The sequence below is a fragment of the Schistocerca cancellata genome, chromosome 11, assembly GCF_023864275.1.
Source record: "Schistocerca cancellata isolate TAMUIC-IGC-003103 chromosome 11, iqSchCanc2.1, whole genome shotgun sequence".
In the NCBI taxonomy this organism is placed as follows: domain Eukaryota; kingdom Metazoa; phylum Arthropoda; class Insecta; order Orthoptera; family Acrididae; genus Schistocerca; species Schistocerca cancellata.
In genome coordinates, this window is record NC_064636.1 from 60,363,912 (window position 1) to 60,383,252 (window position 19,341).

General features: G+C 39.8%; 1 protein-coding gene across 1 annotated transcript in view; it reads right to left on the reverse strand.

The window, feature by feature from the left end:
* Positions 1-18,592, reverse strand: part of LOC126108895 (uncharacterized) — a 58,972-nt gene extending 40,380 nt beyond the window's left edge. The window contains exon 1 of the mRNA XM_049914263.1: positions 18,483-18,592. Coding sequence (XP_049770220.1) covers positions 18,483-18,494 — 12 coding nt within the window. The 5' untranslated portion in view covers positions 18,495-18,592. The remainder of the gene's footprint in view (positions 1-18,482) is intronic.
* Positions 18,593-19,341: the final 749 nt, after the last annotated feature.

Here is a 19,341-nt window from a genome sequence, read left to right on the forward strand (position 1 = left end):
TGTGCCGCTAGCGGTTTGTTTTGAAGAGAAAGAGATTGTAAAAGAAAAATAATTAAGGCGTGGAATCACCGGAGATCTGGACATGTAATGGAGATGGATTTGATACACGATTTCCTCTATAAATAAGGTTTGTGACTTTTTTGTTGTGGAGTGAATGAACGAATGAGTTTTTTCTGTATCATTTGTTGATCACGTTGGCCCTGTAATTAGTGGGGAAGTTTCAGCTGTGTCGAAGAGAGCCTGCAATCACTGAGTCTGTGTTAAATCGTCCAGAAAGGCTTCGTACACATCTGGAATTTGCAATCTTTCGTAAAAGGAACAAATTGTCCAAACGATTGATTCTCCCGACTGACTGCAGTGTTTAACAGAAATAATAAATGTAAAGATCACTTACAGCAAGCCAGCCGCTGATTACCAAGACGAAGGACTCCACCAAAGATTCTATTTGGCTGATTCTTTTCATCACTATATCACGTAATGAAATCTTATATTAAAAACTATACATAGATAACGGAGAGAAAGAGAGAGAGAGTGAATGAAAATAATAGTAATAATCCTCCATTAGTCTAATTTTTCGCCTGTCTTATCATGGATCAGCCAAGAACTGGGAGGGCATTACTTTACTATATACACTTATGTGTGAAGGTGAAGGGATCTTAAAGACAACAGATACACGTCTATACAGACAAGACATTACACAGAGATAGCGGCTAGCTGCATTGATCATCTATTCTTAGATTAAAGAGACTGCAACTTATTATACGAACATTAAAATGTTAAAAGCTGCGTGATGGTTTGCATCGTCCTGCAGGTAGTCGCCATCGTGCTGAGGGAAAGGGACTGCATTTAGTGGTAGATATGTTCCACAAACATCTATACAGACTAGTGCCGATCCATTCCAGAATGACGAGATCACCCGGGGAAAGCCACAAAAGCATTCCACAGACCATAATGCTCCCTCCTCCAGAGGGGACCCTTCCGACGATTCTTGCAGGGCTATACGTACCAACAGCCACCTCTTTAATAGAACGTAAAAGATTACGCGTCTGAAACGACAATCTGTTATTACCCAATGAAAATTTCCAGCCTTCGTCACCAATGAACAGCTGTCAGTACAGGCACATAAACCAGACGAATACTGCAGAGGCCCACCTGCCGCATTGTTTGCCGAATGATCGTTGAGGAGAGATACGTGCAGTCCCTCGGTTCATCTGGGCAGTCAGTCACTCAACAGTTACACGTCTATTTGCCCGTTCACATCTCCACAGCTGTCGTTCACCCCTTTCATCTGTGGCCTGTGGTGCACCACAGTTGCCTCAATACCAGTTTCGGGTAGTGCCTAAATGGCACATGCACATTATATCACTGAAACATGTGAACAGTTTACAGCCTTAGCTGTTTCAGAAATGCTTCTGTCCTTGGTTGGAAAGCCAATGATCATAACCTTTTGGATGTAAGATAAATTGCTTCATCTCTGAATAACAATGACTGCACTGTTTCCCACGCCCCCTGACATATACTCTTCACTGTGCTCACATTAACGTGCTGGATGGTGTATTAACTCTAATTATGAAAGAGTACTTCAAACTGCACCCATTTTTACAAACATTACTCAACCATGCACTGGTAATACATATCTGGATCATCAATCATTTGCCGAAGACACAAGTAGAATTCTTGATATGTAAACCACTGCCATAAGGACGGGTATACACTCGCACACACACACATATCCATCCACACATATACAGACACAAGCAGACATATTTAAAGACAAAGAGTTTGGGCAGAGATATGACTCTGCCCAAACTCTTTATGTCTGCTTGTGTCTGTATATGTGTGGATGGATATGTGTGTGTGTGCGAGTGTATACCCGTCCTTTTTTCCCCCTAAGGTAAGTCTTTCCGCTCCCGGGACTGGAATGACTCCTTACCCTCTCCCTTAAAACCCACATCCTTTCGTCTTTCCCTCTCCTTCCCTCTTTCCTGATGAGGCAACAGTTTGTTGCGAAAGCTTGAATTTTGTGTGTATGTTTGTGTTCGTTTGTGTGTCTGTCGACCTGCCAGCACTTTCATTTGGTAAGTCACATCATCTTTGTTTTTAGATATATTTTTCCTTCGTGGAATGTTTCCTTCTATTATAACCATATATATATTTCATTTCTTGTTTAAACAGATAGCAGTGAAGCCTATTAGCAAAGCTTTCTGTGATAAGTATTACAAAAAGTTCCTGCACTGCTGATTATCTGATCCAAAATGAGAAGCATTTGTAACTCTATGAAGAGACACGTATCTTTCAAAATATGTCTAAACGTAGTATGTTAGTTAGTTTTTTTTTTTTTCAACAGATCATATTCATGACAAGCGATGGTGAATGTTGTAAAACTTTTGACAGAACAAAAATGAAACACAAATACACAAAGAATTATATAAAATTAGATGAAAATAATACCGTATTTACTCGAATCTAAGCCGCACCTGAAAAATGAGACTCGAAATCAAAGAAAAAAATTTCCCCGTATCTAAGCCGCACCTGAAATTTGAGACTCTAAATTCAAGGAGAGAGAAAAGTTTTTAAGTTTTAGGCCGCACCTCCAAACCGAAACAAAGTTGTTCCATTGTAATATGAGACACAATTTAGGTCAAATGTATGACGATACAGCTACATTAGTTTGGTTCGAGTCGTAAGCTTAGTAGTTACAGTTTACCAGGTAGCCATTGCTATGCATCAGGCCCATATTTATAAGGGTACCCTTTTTCACGTGCTTCGTCTGGCTTGAATTGATTGCTTATTTTTCTTTGATCTGGTAAGTGCCATTCTCTTTGTTATAGGTGTTTACATCACTCTGAGCTGAAAATGCATTGTTGTACTGTGTCATGCATTGTTTGTCGCATTCTGATAATGAGTGTTTACGGCCTGTCACCGCTCACGGCATGGCTTGCTTTTGTGCGGCCTACCGCCACCTACAATTAAAAAAAGAGAGAGAAACCGTTTCATTAGTGAAACAAAGGCAATAGACTGCTATTTGTTGTTACTTACACTACTGCTTTCTTTGATAATGATCAACAAGAACCAAATAATACACTGCGTATGATAGAAGATGTTCTGAACAAAAGTTCAGCAAAAATTTTTCTCCATTTGAAAATCTTTGCAGACGCCTGATTAGTACATTACATTCTGCACAGAAATTAGTCATCTTAGACTTAAAAATGTAGTCAGTTGCCGTGTTCCATTTCTGACTGTATTACTGTTCGACATAAGAATAATATGAATATAAACATGACATTATATGTATATTCTTCCGCGTTTGCTGTTGTCTTACTCTAGTTTCGTAGTTTATTAGGCAGACAGGATTTAAATGAGATAGCGGTAAACACGAAAGAATACATGGCAAAATGTTTATATTCGTATTATTCTTATGGTGAAGAGAATACCGCATGTGATTCACAATTCATAAAAGTTCCTAATAGCAACAATCTCTTGTCACAGGTAGAAAAAAATTCAGAACGTAGAATTGGCCATATTGACAAACATCCCAAACAGTCTTGCCAGTTGGATTTTTATAGTACATTGAAAGGCTGCTACATTCGAAGATGAATAATACGGAATTTGTATTTACTTCATTGGATAATGTATGAAAATGCAGTGGTCGAAATTCGGGGTGGAGAAAAAAAGCTCGCCTTCCACCTTTTTTTTTTTTTATTTATTTACTGAAGCAGAGGTTTTGGTGCCAGTATTTATCTCTGTGCCTGAAAAGCATGCCTGTGTAGCGCTACATATATTCAACGGCAGAAATTAGTTGTGGCGGCACCTACCAACATTTTTCACAACTCCCGCTTACTTTGCACTCGATTATAAGCCGCAGGCGGTTTTTTGGATTACAAAAACCGGAAAAAAATGCGGCTTAGATTCGAGTAAATACGGTATTTATATGTCTACAAGCTGCTGCACAATTTTTTTTTCACAAAAATGACTATTTCTATTAAAAATTCATTTACAGCTTAGAAGAAGTTGTGTTATGGAGAGACATCTTTAATCTACATTTGAAAACACTTCTGCTATCTGTCAGACATTTTATAACAAAGGACAAACAAAGAGTTTTATATGGATATTTTACTATTTTCTGCTCAAAAGTTACGATTCATTAAAGGGTAATGCAGATCTTTTCCCCCTACAGTGTTGCACTTGTAAATATATCTGGCTGCTCTCAAAATCAGATGGAATGTTGAAACCATATTTCGTAGGTGAATAAAAGTACTGTGAGGATGCAGTTGATATTCCAGTTGCTTAAAGAGGTGCCTGCAACATGTACAGAACCCCACACACAATTCTGATTACTTGATTTACGCAGTTTATAGTCCACTTTTTGCCTAAGTGAGGAGTTATCCTAGAATATTGTCCCATAAGACATCATCAGAGAATGAAAATATGTTAGCTCACTGACATCTACATCCCCCAACTTGGCAATTATTCAAACACTAAAACTAGTCAAACCTAAATCTTCTAGAAATAACAGAACTTTCTATTCTGTTTGTTATTTCTTGTTGGTCCACTATGTTACTAGGAAGTGGGATATTTATAACAGTCCACAACTGGATGACTCTCTCTCTCTCTCTCTCTCTCTCTCTCTCTCTCTCTCTCTCTCTCTCTCCCCCCCCCTCCCCCTCTGTGTGTGTATGTGTGTTCTTTTTATTTTTATTTTTTAGTATAAAACTAGCCCGTTTGTGCAAAATCAGTCACTAAAAAAAACCATGACTTACTATTTTCTCTGTTGAAACTTCTTTGCTCCACTTCACAACAGTACTTGTACCATCTGCAAACAGGACTAATTTTGGCTCATGGCAGATCATTTACACAAGGCATGAACACTAGTGCACGGCTTAACAACTCGCTGATTTTGAGTGTGTGCATCTGCATCTGCTCATTCTCTTGCTCACAAATGCACCAGTTGCAACAAAGTGGGGAGTGAGGGAAATGTGTGTGCATCATACCACAACAATAGGGACGAAGTGCAAATTGACATAAGTGAAGGGCAGTTTTAACTGTGGTGCCACTTAATATCAGCTATGTGAGTCGGCATTGCATATCACCAAGAATGTCTTTGCACTTCAATCCACAGTACAAGGAATCTCATTATTCTACACAAAAAGGTGGATCTGCACACTGTTTACTGTGTCGTAAGATGCTCAATACTTCCAGGAAGTTCAATTTATAAAGCCACTGTTTTTTTTTTTTTTTATTACATCAAATAACACCAAAACGCAAAAATGCACACAACTTGAGTATGTACACGAGTTGTTGAGACTTAAGAAGAAGCTTACTGAAGAGGAAGAATAAAAAGAAAAAATATCATGTGAGTGTGCTGTTTGGATGAGCTACAAAACTGCACTACTTTTAGCAAAGTCCTTGTGCCCTATCACGTATTGTAATTTAATAAAAGAATACATGGTAGTTCCACCTGAAGATTTAGGTCCACTTCAGGTAGAATGATTGTGACACTCACGGGTCCACAAAGGTTATGGCAGATGATGTTCAGAACCAGTTTGCAAAAATCTTTGTAAAAAGTTCGCTGTTACTCTTTAGCACTCTATGCAAGTGTAGATAACACAAGCACACAGCTGGATGTGTCATTTGTATCAGTGTCGAAGAAAGTATAGAAAATGTGGGTTTGTCATAGAATTTATTAGTTTGTGTGTCTACAGATGGACCATCAGCCATATTAAGGGCAAAAACCAGGATTTGTAGTGCAACAGAATGGGAGAATCAAACAGCTTACAGTAACAAAATAGTACTACTCTGCATTCTGAAAGTGACTGATCTGTAATGCAACAGGAAATATAGAGGTAGTCTAGATTTATTCAAAAATTTCCCTCAGGATTGAATTCCTTGCTTACACGGTTTCCTCGTCCTATTCCCCATGATGGTGGAGGAAGTACGGTACTCGCTGCTTGCAGGTACGAGTTCACTGCCTGCTCACAGAGCATGTTTGCTGTGAAGCCCTGCACTATTGGGACAACGATCAAATCCTTTGGAACTCCCATCATACTTTCTCCCATGCAGATGACATGGTGGCTTTCTTTTTAATACTCAAAAAGCCTTAGTTAATATTCTGAATTCAATTTCTTGAATAATAATTACACCAGACATATCTGGAACTAAACACTTTATAAAAGTTTCTATAACAGAATATTTTTATTCACAAAGTCAAATGCCTTAGAAAGTCAGAAGATCCCATCTGGTGATATTTTATCATTTAAAGATGTTGTTATGTACTCAGTAAATTACTGTATGAATATCTGATTCGACCTAACAATGGCATATTTCAACCTGTCTAAAGAAACAGTCTAACGAAGCATTACATCATGCATTACCTAACTGAAGTAGGATGTTACATTTTAGAAACCTACAGCTTTTCAGTTACTATGCACCCATTTGAACTTTCACTCTTTGTAATCACAATGATTTTTCTAATTTCAGATGGGGATGCAAGATTAATTTTTATTTCTTTAACATCCTCTGTAGTGACTTTGGCGTACTGTTTTGCTTTCTCTTCTGAACTATTTGCACCAGTTTTCTGATCTCTGTAAAAAGTAATTATTAAAAATAAATGAATATAATAGAGGGAAACATTCCACGTGGGAAAAATATATCTAAAAAGAAAGATGAGACTTACCAAACAAAAGCGGTGGCAGGTCGATAGACACACAAACAAACACACAAAATTCAAGCTTTCGCACCAAATGGTTGCTTCGTCAGGAAAGAGGAAAGGAGAGGGAAAGACGAAAGGATGTCGGTTTTAAGGGAGAGGGTAAGGAGTCATTCCAATCCCGGGAACGGAAAGACTTACCTTAGAGGGAAAAAAGGACAGGTATACACTCGCGCACACACACACACATATCCATCCGCATATACACAGACACAAGCAGACGTGTGTGTGTGTGTGTGTGTGTGTGTGTGTGTGTGTGTGTGTGTGTGCGTGTGTGTGTGTGCGAGTGTATACCTGTCCTTTTTTCCCCCTAAGGTAAGTCTTTCCGTTCCCGGGATTGGAATGACTCCTTACCCTCTCCCTTAAAACCCACATCCTTTCGTCTTTCCCTCTCCTTCCCTCTTTCCTGACGAAGCAACCGTTTGTTGCGAAAGCTTGAATTTTGTGTGTCTATCGACCTGCCAGCACTTTTGTTTGGTAAGTCTCATCATCTTTCTTTTTAGATATATTAAAAATATATGCTACACATGAACTGTCTTTTACAATGGTCCCATCCTATAGCAGAAAATATCATCTATGGCTTGCTTCCCTGTCTCCATTTTAACAATATTCCATACTTAGTTTATTTCACTGTCTGATCTGTCAATATCAGACATCTGATATGTCAATATCAGACAATATGTGCATAATCCTTCCTTTTTTACAACTTTCCCTGTTATAGCAATATGGGTGGCCGAATAGAACAGCACTGTACAAAGCCATCTGAATTCACAACAGCAGTTACTTAATCAGACTTTTGCATCAACCGATTCCTCGAGGTTATGAAATGTAATAGTCCATAACTGCTACACTGATGGCTGCAGAACTGACAGTTTATTGGACAATGCATACTGCTGAATTGTTCTTCCTTGAAGTGGAACAAAGGCAGGCAAGATAATGCACGGAGACCATACATGCATCTGCCTCTGCCACACTGAGTTATGAGATAACAAACTAATATGACAGGTACACTAAGGTCGTGTTCTTGTCACTACAAGCTGTATGAAGTGGAACTCTCGGTCTCTGTTCTTAGTCATCCATAGCTGAAATCAGGCACCGATTTTAACAGCTGAGAAACCTACAGTATTTGTATTCCACATGAAACACTTGTCATTCATGTTGTATAACAATTTGACTACTCTGAATATAACAGAGGGAAACATTCCACATGGGAAAAATATATCTAAAAACAAAGATGATGAGACTTACCAAACCAAAGCGTTGGCAGGTCGATTGACACACAAACAAACACAAACATACACACAAAATTCACGCTTTCGCAACAAATGGTTGCTTCATCAGGAAAGAGGGAAGGAGAGGGAAAGACGAAAGGATGTGGGTTTTAAGGGAGAGGGTAAGGAGTCATTCCAATCCCGGAAGCGGAAAGACTTACCTTAGGGGGAAAAAAGGACAGGTATACACTCGCACGCGCGCACACACACACACACACACACATACCCATCCGCACATACACAGACACAAGCGTGTCTGTGTATGTGCGGATGGATATGTGTGTGTGTGCGCGAGTGTATACCTCATTTTGCTTTTGTTGATGTTCATCTTACATCCTCCTTTCAAGAAACTGTCCATTCCATTCAACTGCTCTTCCAGGTCCTTTGCTGTCTCTGACAGAATTACAATGTCATCGGCAAACCTCAAAGTTTTTATTTCTTCTCCGTGGATTTTAATACCTACTCCGAACTTTTCTTTTGTTTCCTTTACTGCTTGCTCAATATACAGATTGAACATCATTGGGGAGAGGCTACAACCCTGTCTCACTCCCTTCCCAACCACTGCTTCCCTTTCATGCCCCTTGACTATTTTAACCGCCATCTGGTTTCTGTATAAATTGTACATAGCCTTTCGCTCCCTGTATTTTACCCCTGCCACCTTCAGAATTTGAAAAAGACTATTCCTGTTAGCATTGTCCAAAGCTTTCTCTGAGTCTACAAATGTTAGAAATGTAGGTTTACCTTTCCTTAATCTATCTTCTAAGATAAGTCGTAGGGGCAGTATTGCCTCACATGTTCCAACATTTCTGCGGAATCCAAACTGATCTTCGCCGAGGTCGGCTTCTACCCGTTTTTCCATTCGTCTGTAAGGAATTTGTGCTAGTATTTTGCAGCCGTGACTTATTAAACTGATAGTTCGGTAATTTTCACATGTGTCAGCACCTGCTTTCTTTGGGACTGGAATTATTATATTCTTCTTGATGTCTGAGCGTATTTTGCCTGTCTCATTGAGATGGTAGAGTTTTGTCAGGGCTGGCTCTCTTAAGGCTGTCAGTAGTTCTAATGGAATGTTGTCTACTCCCGGGGCCTTGTTTCAACTTAGGACTTTCGGTGCTCTGTCAGACTCTTCACGCACTGGTCTTTCAATGCTGTGTCGAACTCTTCACGCAGTATCATATCTCCTATTTCATCTTCATCCTCTTCCATTTCCATAATATTGTTCTAAAGTACATTGCCCTTGTATAGACCCTCTATATACTCCTTCCACCTTTCTGCTTTCCCTTCATTGCTTAGAACTGGGTTTCCATCTGAGCTCTTAATATTCATACAAATGGTTCTCTTTTCTCCAAAGGCCTCTGTAATTTTCCTGTAGGCAGTATCTATCTTACCCCTAGTGAGATATGCCTCTACATCCTTACATTTGTCCTCTAGCCATCCCTGCTTAGCCATTTTGCACTTCCTGTCGATCTCATTTTTGAGACGTTTGTATTCCTTTTTGCCTGCTTCATTTACTGCATTTTTATATTTTCTCCTTTCATCAATTAAATTCAATATTTCTTCTTTTACCCTCGTCTTTTTACCTACTTGATCCTCTGCTGCTTTCACTATTTCATCCCTCAAAGCTACCCATTCTTCTTCTACTATATTTCTTTCACCCATTCCTGTCAATCGTTCCCTAATGCTCTTCCTGAAACACTCTACAACCTCCGGTTCTTTAAGTTTATCCAAGTCCCACCTCCTTAAATTCCCACCTTTTTGCAGTTTCTTCAGTTCTAATCGACAGTTTATAACCAATAGGTTGTGGTCAGAGTCCACATCCGCCCCTGGAAATGTCTTACAATTTAAAACCTGGTCCCTAAATCTCTGTCTTACCATTATCTAACCTATCTGAAATCTTCCAGTATTTCCAGGCCTCTTCCATGTATACAACTTTCTTTCATGATTCTTGAACCAAGTTTTAGCTATGATTAAGTTATGCTCTGTGTAAAATTCTACCAGGCGTCTTCCTCTTTCATTTCTTACCCCCAATCCATATTCACCTACTACGTTTCCTTCTCTTCCTTTTCCTACTATCGAATTCCAGTCACCCACAACTATTAAATTTTCATCTCTTTCGTATCTGAATAATTTATTTTATCTCATCATACATTTAATCAATTTCATCATCTACAGAGCTAGTTGGCATATAAACTTGTACTACTGTAGTAGGCGTGGGCTTCGTGTCTATCTTGCCCACAACAATGCGTTCACTATGCTGTTTGTAGCAGTTTACCCACACTCCTATTTTTTTTATTCATTATTAAACCTACTCATGCATTACCCCTATTTGATTTTGTTATTATAATCCTGTATTCACAATGCAAAGCAAATGTAACATTTATGTATCTTCTGCTGACAAAAACCGTGAGATTTAGCAATTATCATTGGCTACTGTGTACTATCACCTGGTTGGCTACACATAACAATAATGAATTGCCAATAGCAGCACACAACAGAAGAACTGCAGTACACCTCACTGAACTATCACTCAAGTTATATAAAACACAATACATCCAATTCACTACCATGTAAGGCCTGACCACATCAATCCCAGGCTATTAACCAACCTGTGGCAGTACACCACACATTCATCACCAATGGCTATATACTATAAATATATGCCGGGTGCAGGTTTGACCCGTCGTCCTCCCAAGTGCGAGTCCAGTGTGCTAACCACTGTGTCACCTCACTCGGTATGATGCTATTCCTAATTGTCAAACAACAGAATATGTGTGGATGACTGGCATCACAGTCCGCATGCTGTCTGATAGTGTCACTATTCAAAACTGAAGGTTTGAATTGTACTCTTCACTACTTCCCACATGTCCTTGCATAGATTTTGCTAGGAATGAAATGGAGAGCATGTGGAGGAAGCAAGTTTGTTACATCAGTAAGCACAAAGATGAGACATTAAGTTCTGATGCTTCAAGCAGATACCATAGTTCCATCGACACTGAAGCACTCTTTACATTCCATTACATTCTGTTGGCAGCCGACATGAACATTGCAATTTTAAATATGTTGTAGAATGTCTTAGTGATGTTCCATCAAGTCTGAATTAAAGTTAATAAAGAGCACATCATGTCAGGTCTCCAAATGTACAGAATGGATGTCCAAAGCAGCAGCAATACTGTTAAAATTTCTTGAAGGAAATGCCTATATATGAGCAACATATTTACAAAGACAGACAGAAAAGGGTTATATAGGAAACTTCTATACCTTTTAATGTTCATGTCTTCACAAAGTAGGTAACTGACAAAGTCGAAAGAGAAGATTAGACTAATTTCAAACATGTCAAGTGATACAAAAAGAGCTCAGATTATGAATACAGTAATTCAAAGTCAATATGGCCTAATGATAATACAGCAAAATGGCTCATGGAGAGTGAGCTAATCATTAATCTGAAAGGGTCGACCGAAGAGTCCGATCCCACCTGCCGGCTTTAATCTCGTGACGTAAGGCTGTTGTGGTGTGTGACGTCACAACAGCGCGGAATTTAGTTTGTGAGAGTGGCGTGTTTGTAGGTGTTTCGGTGTGATCGGTGGTGCTCTCTGGTGGTGTTTATGTGTGGTGCGTTAGGTGATGTTTTTGGTTTAGTTTTCGTGTGTGGCATATTGTTGCAGTCAGTGGTTCTCTCTGGTGGTGTGTTTATGGGAAGCATGTTACGTGGCGTACGGGGTTCATTTGCATAGTAGCATTGCACGTGTGTGGTATTGGTAGTGACTGCACTTTCAGCAGAATTTTGTTCAGTGAGTTAATGATTTTGGTTTTGTTATGCCGACGTTATTGTAGTTTTCTGTTCACTGTGTGTGAATTTTGGTAAATTGCTTTTTTTATGTCTTCGGTGGGCATGGATATCACTGACAAGGTCAACAGTTTTTGATTGTTTGCGATGATGGGGGATAGTGCGTTGTCTCTAATAAAATTTCTTCTACTATTCGTTTTTGGATGAAGTTGTGAAGTGTTCAGCGTGTCGTAAAGAAATGAGGGTTACTAAAGTTCTGGTGTCTCGGACGAGGGACAGCTATACGTGGAGATGTCGTAAAGATAACAGGTCAAGGGAAGTGTTAGATTCCAATTTTGTTGGTTTGTTGTGTTTTTTGAGGTAGTGATGACTGTGGATGTGGTTGTAGTTTTGGGTTTTAAGATTTGGTTTCGGTAGTTTCTGTTGACTTACATAGGTCAAGGGAAGTGTTCGATTCCAATGTGTGGCTGTGGGAGTTCCGGTATCGGGAGTTGCTGTTGAGCTATATAGGTCAAGGGAAGTGTTATTTGTGGGATCGGGAGCTGCTCTTGAGCTATATAAGTTAAGGGAAGTGTCCGATTCCAGCGGATGTGTTTAGTGGAATTAGGGGCGTTTTGTGTTGTCAGTTTTTTTTTTTTTCGTTTTGTGTGGTTTGGTATTGTGTTGTGTGTCTAAATTAGTTTATATTCACTTTGTCTCCACCAAAAAACCCCCAATTTCCAACACTTGTCCTGTTACTTTCGTTAGGTTTTTTGTGGAACGTGTGTGTGTTGGTTTTTCAATGTACTTTTGTGTTTGTGGTCATGTTTACATAATGACATCATAGGCGCCATATTGGGGTCTTAGTGTATGGTCGTTTCCACCATATGTGTGACGTCATGGGTCAAAGCAGATGGGTGGAATCGGACGCTTCTGTATTTCCATCTGGGGGGGGGGGGGGGGGGGGGGAATGTTTAGCAGATAAATACTGTTTCCAACAATCGAAGCTCAGTGATATTTGCAATGGTGTAACTGGAATAATATACCTATCAAGACCTCTTCCGCACAGTCTGTCATGTACTTTTTGAGCCATATATGAAACATGGAATCATAGTGTGGTGGTGGTGGGGGCAGTGGGGAACTCTATCATCACAAGAATAAAAGATTATTCATACTACAGAAAAGGAGGCACTCAGATTACAGGGACTGGAGAAAAATATGGATACCCCAGCAACCCATCACTGTATCATGCTTAATACAGTGCAGGAAAACTGCAGACACTCAAATCAGTTTCAAGTCATCTTTGAATGGCAATGATGGAAGTGGACTGTGATCACGCAACCTTCTTTCCAAAGTAGACCACAAAGGCTCCATAACACTGAGATCCGGTGACTGTGGCAACCAAGGAAGATGCAATAATTCATCCAATTCCTGGATGATGTGAGCTCCATGAAACAGGAGCCTTGTTATTGTGAAATACAGGAACACCAATGGTGAACAAATACAGTACCATGGGATGGACCTGATCAGCCAGAATGGTCAAATAACACCTGGCAGAAATATGACCTTACACTGTAATCACAAGGCCCATGGACTACTATAACGGGGCTGCCCAATTTATCACCGAACCCCCACCATGTTTCATTCTTGGGAGCCCACACTGACCAGAAGTTGGAAATTGTATGAAACAAGACACATGTGACCAAATGACTTTCTCCACAGTTCCGGTTTTATGCCTTCAGCACCACATTTTCCTGCTACAGACATCCTGCATCGCTGACAAATGGTTTTCGAACTCAAGCCCACCCTGCAATTGCCACCTCACGGAGCTAACAGTATTCACGAGTGTGACACCAGTTCTGCAGTGACTTTTGCAGATTTTGCAGCTGTCATCCTCTTTACTTTTCATCACAATCCTGTTCGACGGCCGCCTGTCACGATCGCTCGATACACACTTTCCCAGGTCGTGACTCAGTGGATGATTTTTTTTTCTGTTTTCACTGCATGCACTAGAAATCTTCGATGCAGTGCCTCTTGAAACAGCAAGCACTTCTGCTATCTTGGTTATGGAAATACGGAAGTGTCAGATCCCGCCCATCTGCTTTGACCCATAATGTCACAAATATGGCGGAAACCACCATAAACCGCGTTCCAATATGGCGCCTATAAAGTCGTTACGTACACATTATGAGGACGAAAATACATCGAAAAACAAACACACACACATTCCACAAAAAGCCTAATGACACTAACGGGACAAGTGCGGGAAATAGGGGTTTTTGGGTGGGGACAAACTAAATATAAACAAATTTAGGCACCCACCCCCATACAAAACCACGCAAAACGACGAAAAAAACCAACATCACAAAACTCCCCAAATACCACTAAAGACAATATCATCTGGAATCTGACACTTTCCTTGACTATATAGCTCAACAGCAGCTCCCGATCCCATAAATTGGGACCTAACACTTCCCTTGACCTATATAGCTCAAAAACATCTCCCAATACCAACATTCACAGCCACACATTGGGATCGAACACTTCCCTTGACCTGTTATCCTTACGACATCTCCACATACAGCCGTCCCTGGTCCGAGATGCCGGAACTTTAAGTAAGCCTCATTTCTTCACGACATACTGAACACTTCACGACTTCACCTGAAAATCTGAATAGTAGAAGAAATTTTATTAGAGACAACGCATTGTCCACCATCATATCCGACAACCGAAAATTGTTGACCCTGTCAGTCATATCCATACCTACCAAAGACATAAAAAAAAGCAATTTACCAAAATTCACACACGACGCCACACTCGTAAACTAAACCAAAAACATCACCTAACACACCACCAGAGAGCACCACCGATCACATCAAAACGACACCTACAAACATGCCACTCTCACAAACTAAATTCCGCGCCGTCATGACGTCACACACCACAACAGCCTTATGTCATGGGTCAAAGCCGACGGGTGGGATTGGACGCTTCAGTCGACCCCTTGGTTACAGAGGCAACAGGCATACGAGCAGCGACAATTTGCCCACGTTTGAATTCATTTAGGTCCAACATAACACACTCGCAACTACACACAACACCATTCTGACCTCAACTGACACATGCAACATATTGAGGACATTGCACAGGCGGCATTAATGGTCAAATATGACAGGGCAACCTACAGGCTCAACTAGCACCTCTGCATTTATGTCCATGCGTGCACTGCTCAGTGCATTTGCATACTTTGTCCAACTCCTGTATATCACTCTATGTATTCAGGACCACTGTGACTGCATTAAGGGATCCCGCAAAACTGGAGACCAATGAGACTCTTCAGTCCCATAAGACAAGAAACAGAAAATAATTTTAGTGCCTTTCATACAGAGTGCAGATCTTTGAAAATGAGCCTCAATACTCCGGTATCAAGTTAACAAAAGCATTGTCCAGATACTTACAAAACCTCGAACCTGAGATGTCTTTCCTTGTAACCCTAAGAATGCTAATACAAGAAAAATCCTATAATCTTGTTGCGTATATGAGCAGACAGTGAGCAAAAGTTCGTCATGAGTAATAAATATTATGTATCTTGTTTCAGAGAAACTACCACTAGAATGCAAACTAGAATTACAAACCCTCAGGTACAATCAAAGATGATATGTCACAAAAATGTAGATTTTAAACTGGCATCTTTATGTATTGGGAGGAAAAAACTGGTGGGAGAGGGTTGACAGAAGCGTCCAATCCCACGCGTCGACTTTGACCAGTGACATAAGGGTGTTGTCGTGTTTGACGTCATGATGTCATTTTTTTTCGTCGTTTTGTGTGGTTCTGTGTGGGGGTGGGTGTCTAAATTTGTTTATATTTAGTTTGCCCGCATCCAAAAACACCCTATTTCCCACACTTGTCCCGTTAGTGTCATTAGGCTTTTTGTGGAAAGTGTGTGTGTGTGTGTTTTTCGATGTATTTTCATCCTCATAATGTGTACATAACGACTTTATATGCCCCATATTGGAATCGTGGTTTATGGTCGTTTCCGCCATTTTGTGACGTCCTGGGCCAAATGAAGACGGGTGGGATCGGATGCTTCCCTATTTCTGTGGGAGAATATAGCAAGTCCAATTCCACCTGTCTACTTTGACCCACAATGTCATATTTCGAGTAAAGAGTGTAGTTACATGAGTTGCAAAGACAACCACAAGTATCATTTCTTAACTGGCCACTTACATCTTTCACAATGTACACTCGTGATGTCACATAGCATGTTATGGGTCAAAGCAGATGGGTGCAATTGGATAGTGTGCTTGATAACAAAAGGATTACGTATTGCAAATCATTGTGCATTATGTATTGTGTAAGCTATTATAAGTATTTACTGTGTGAGCTGTGACAAGTTGAGGCCATACAATGACTAGATTGTACGCATAATGATGTGTGCTATGTTACAAGTACACCCTACATAACTTCATAAACAGTAATTTGTAGGACCATTTAAAATCAATCAGCATTATTTAAATGAATGATATGCTCAAGGCAGATAAAAGGGCCAGTAGTAGAACAGTACTGGAGGCAAAAGTAAGCTAATATAAACATAAAATTACATCTTATTTTAATGTTTCAAAGGCAACATGGTCACATAAAACTACAAATGAGCGGAAGTGTACCATATCAGTTATATAAGACTTTTTACCACATTAAAGGTTAATATCACCACAACCAAGATTTTGCAGACATACATCTGCGGAAATACGGAAGCGTCCGATCCCGCCCGTCTGCTTTGACCCATGACGTCACGAATATGGCGGAAACGACCATAAACCACACACGTTCCACAAAAAGCCTAATGATACTAATGGGACAAGCGAGGGAAATAGGGGTTTTTTGGGTGGGGACAAACTAAATATAGGCCTAAACAAATTTAGACACTCACCCCCATACAAAACCACGCAAAACGATGAAAAATACCGACATCACAAAACTCCCCAAATACCACTAAAGACAATATCATCTGGAATCGGACACTTCCCTTGACCTATATAGCTCAACAGCAGCTCCCGATCCCATATTGGGATCGAACACTTCACTTTACCTATATAGCTCAACTCAAAAACATCTCCCGATACCAACATTCACAACCACACATTGGGATCGAACACTTCCCTTGACCTGTTATCCTTACATCTCCACAAACAGCCGTCTCTGGTCCGAGACGCCGGAACTTTGAGTAAGCCTCATTTCTTCACGACATACTGAACACTTCACGACTTCATCCAAAAATCTGAATAGTAGAAGAAATTTTATTAGAGACAACACACTGTCCCCCATCACAGCCGACAACCAAAAACTGTTGACCCTGTCAGTCATATCCATACCTACCAAAGACATAAAAAAAGCAATTTACCAAAATTCACACACGAGGCCACACTCGCAAACTAAACCAAAAACATCACCTAACACACCACCAGAGAGCACCACCGATCACATCAAAACGGCACCTACAAACATGCCACTCTGACAAACTAAATTCCGCGCCGTCATAACGTCACACACCACAACAGCCTTATGTCATAGGTCAAAACCGTAGTATTACTAATTTGGCTGCCACACTAAAAAGTGTTCAAGCTTTCTAAAACATCATCATTTACTTCTCTATGTTAAGATTTAGACATGTGAAATACCTTTTGCTTTACACATGTCAAATACACTTGTTTTTTTACTTCACACAGTTTCTGACTGTATGACCTTTACTAAAGGGGAACTAGGGATACTAACTACTGCTTTCTGACATTCATTTGTTAATGAAGTTTTGGCATTAAAAATCTCTCTTTGTCAAACCAACAGCTCAGTTCTTGGAATCAGTACGATAATCTTCATAAATAATTAGAGTTATTATTCTTACTTTGGTCGAGAAATGTGTCCTTTGTACAAGTACACACATTTTCCATAACTTCTGTGCAAATTCAATGTAGTAATGCAGTCATTGCAAATAAGTATTGTAAAATGATTTTCTTCCTATTTGATGTCTAAGAGAGTTGCCTAAGAATTAGCACGGACAGCTCAGTCTATTGAACAGTTACAAGTTCTGAGAAAAGTTATGTAGGCCTATTACCTTTCAATGACATTCTTTTTATCTAGGATTTTTTTGACTTATCCCACACCTATGAAGCCCATCTGGGATTTAAAATGCTTTGGATCTGTGGATGGTAATTAGTGTATTCGTATTTCTGATAAATATTTGTGTACTGTTGTTTCCTGACATGTTCTATACCTCAGAGTATTTCTTCACAAGGGATCAAAAGTACATCTAACCAAAAAGACTTTATGCTTGGAAGCAAATCCACGGCTGGTTTCACTTTGCCAATCACTTACATGCTTTTTAACAGAAACATTCATATTTTTATATACCAAGTTACGAGTTTCTTGTGTATAGGTAACGTCGGTTAGATCAGTTTAGAAAACCTGCTTTCGAAACATTTGGGGTTCACTAATTAAATATCATTACTATAAATCAAATATGCACTCACAATGAATCAAGATAAATCAACTACCAGCCCACGAACGGTCACTTTGAAGGATGAGACAGCTGACCCGTAGTGGACAGATCTTTTTTGGCTAAACGGCGCTCATATTTGTGATTATGGCTTTCTGGTAATGTCCAATTTTCGAATACGTCGCAAATGCTTGTAATTATAACAATAAGAAATAAAAATATTTACAAATACATAACAGAAATTCAACTCACTTCCTGCTTCATCCTTAAAACAGAATGAAAATTGTTTTAGCAGCGGCAAAACACCAATGCCCGTCGAATTTACATGCGCACTTTCATACAACCCAAAGAACTTCGGTGAGCAACTGTTCTATCCAAAGAGTTATCTTCGATTACATCTCTGGAAGGCGTAAAAGCCCGCGAGAATGGAATCGGCAGTGGGTTTCGCCAACGCCTTCCCTAGAAACAAAGCCAAATAGCACACGTCTCAGATGGCTGTGACGTCAAGCGTACTGATCTTGAACCATACCTAGTACCAAATGGTGTGTTGTGCTTCGATTCAAGTGTGCGTTAACGTTTTCGATTGTGCCAAATAAATTAAAGCTCTATCAGAATGCCACGGAGGTGGTGTATTGCAGAGGCAATTACACCAATGGGCCTAAGGTCTCTGTGTTTTATTTTCTGTCTGATGAATCTCTAAGACGGAAATAGATCTCGGCCGTTCACAAACAAGATTGAGTGCTTAGCAAACATTCAGTTGTAAGTATCGTTGTGTTTGTTAACTACTACAGTACTATTACATAAACTGTAACACATAATACCTTTTATTCCAAAATGTTTTACGAATGGAAGCAATACACAATTTCGTACATCTTAACGGTAGTTTCATAACATCTTTAACAATCAACTGTACATTTCTTTTAAGGTTTGTGAGTTGCATTTCAACGAAGAAGATATATTAAACACTAAGCAGTACAAGTATGTACGACCCAAGAACTGGAAGCTGTTAACGGCACCACTGGATCGTCGACGCTTAAGAAAAGGCAGGTTAAAGAGCCAAATGTTAGGGAGGAGGCTACATTTGTAAATTGTAATGTCGTAGCGAGAAAGC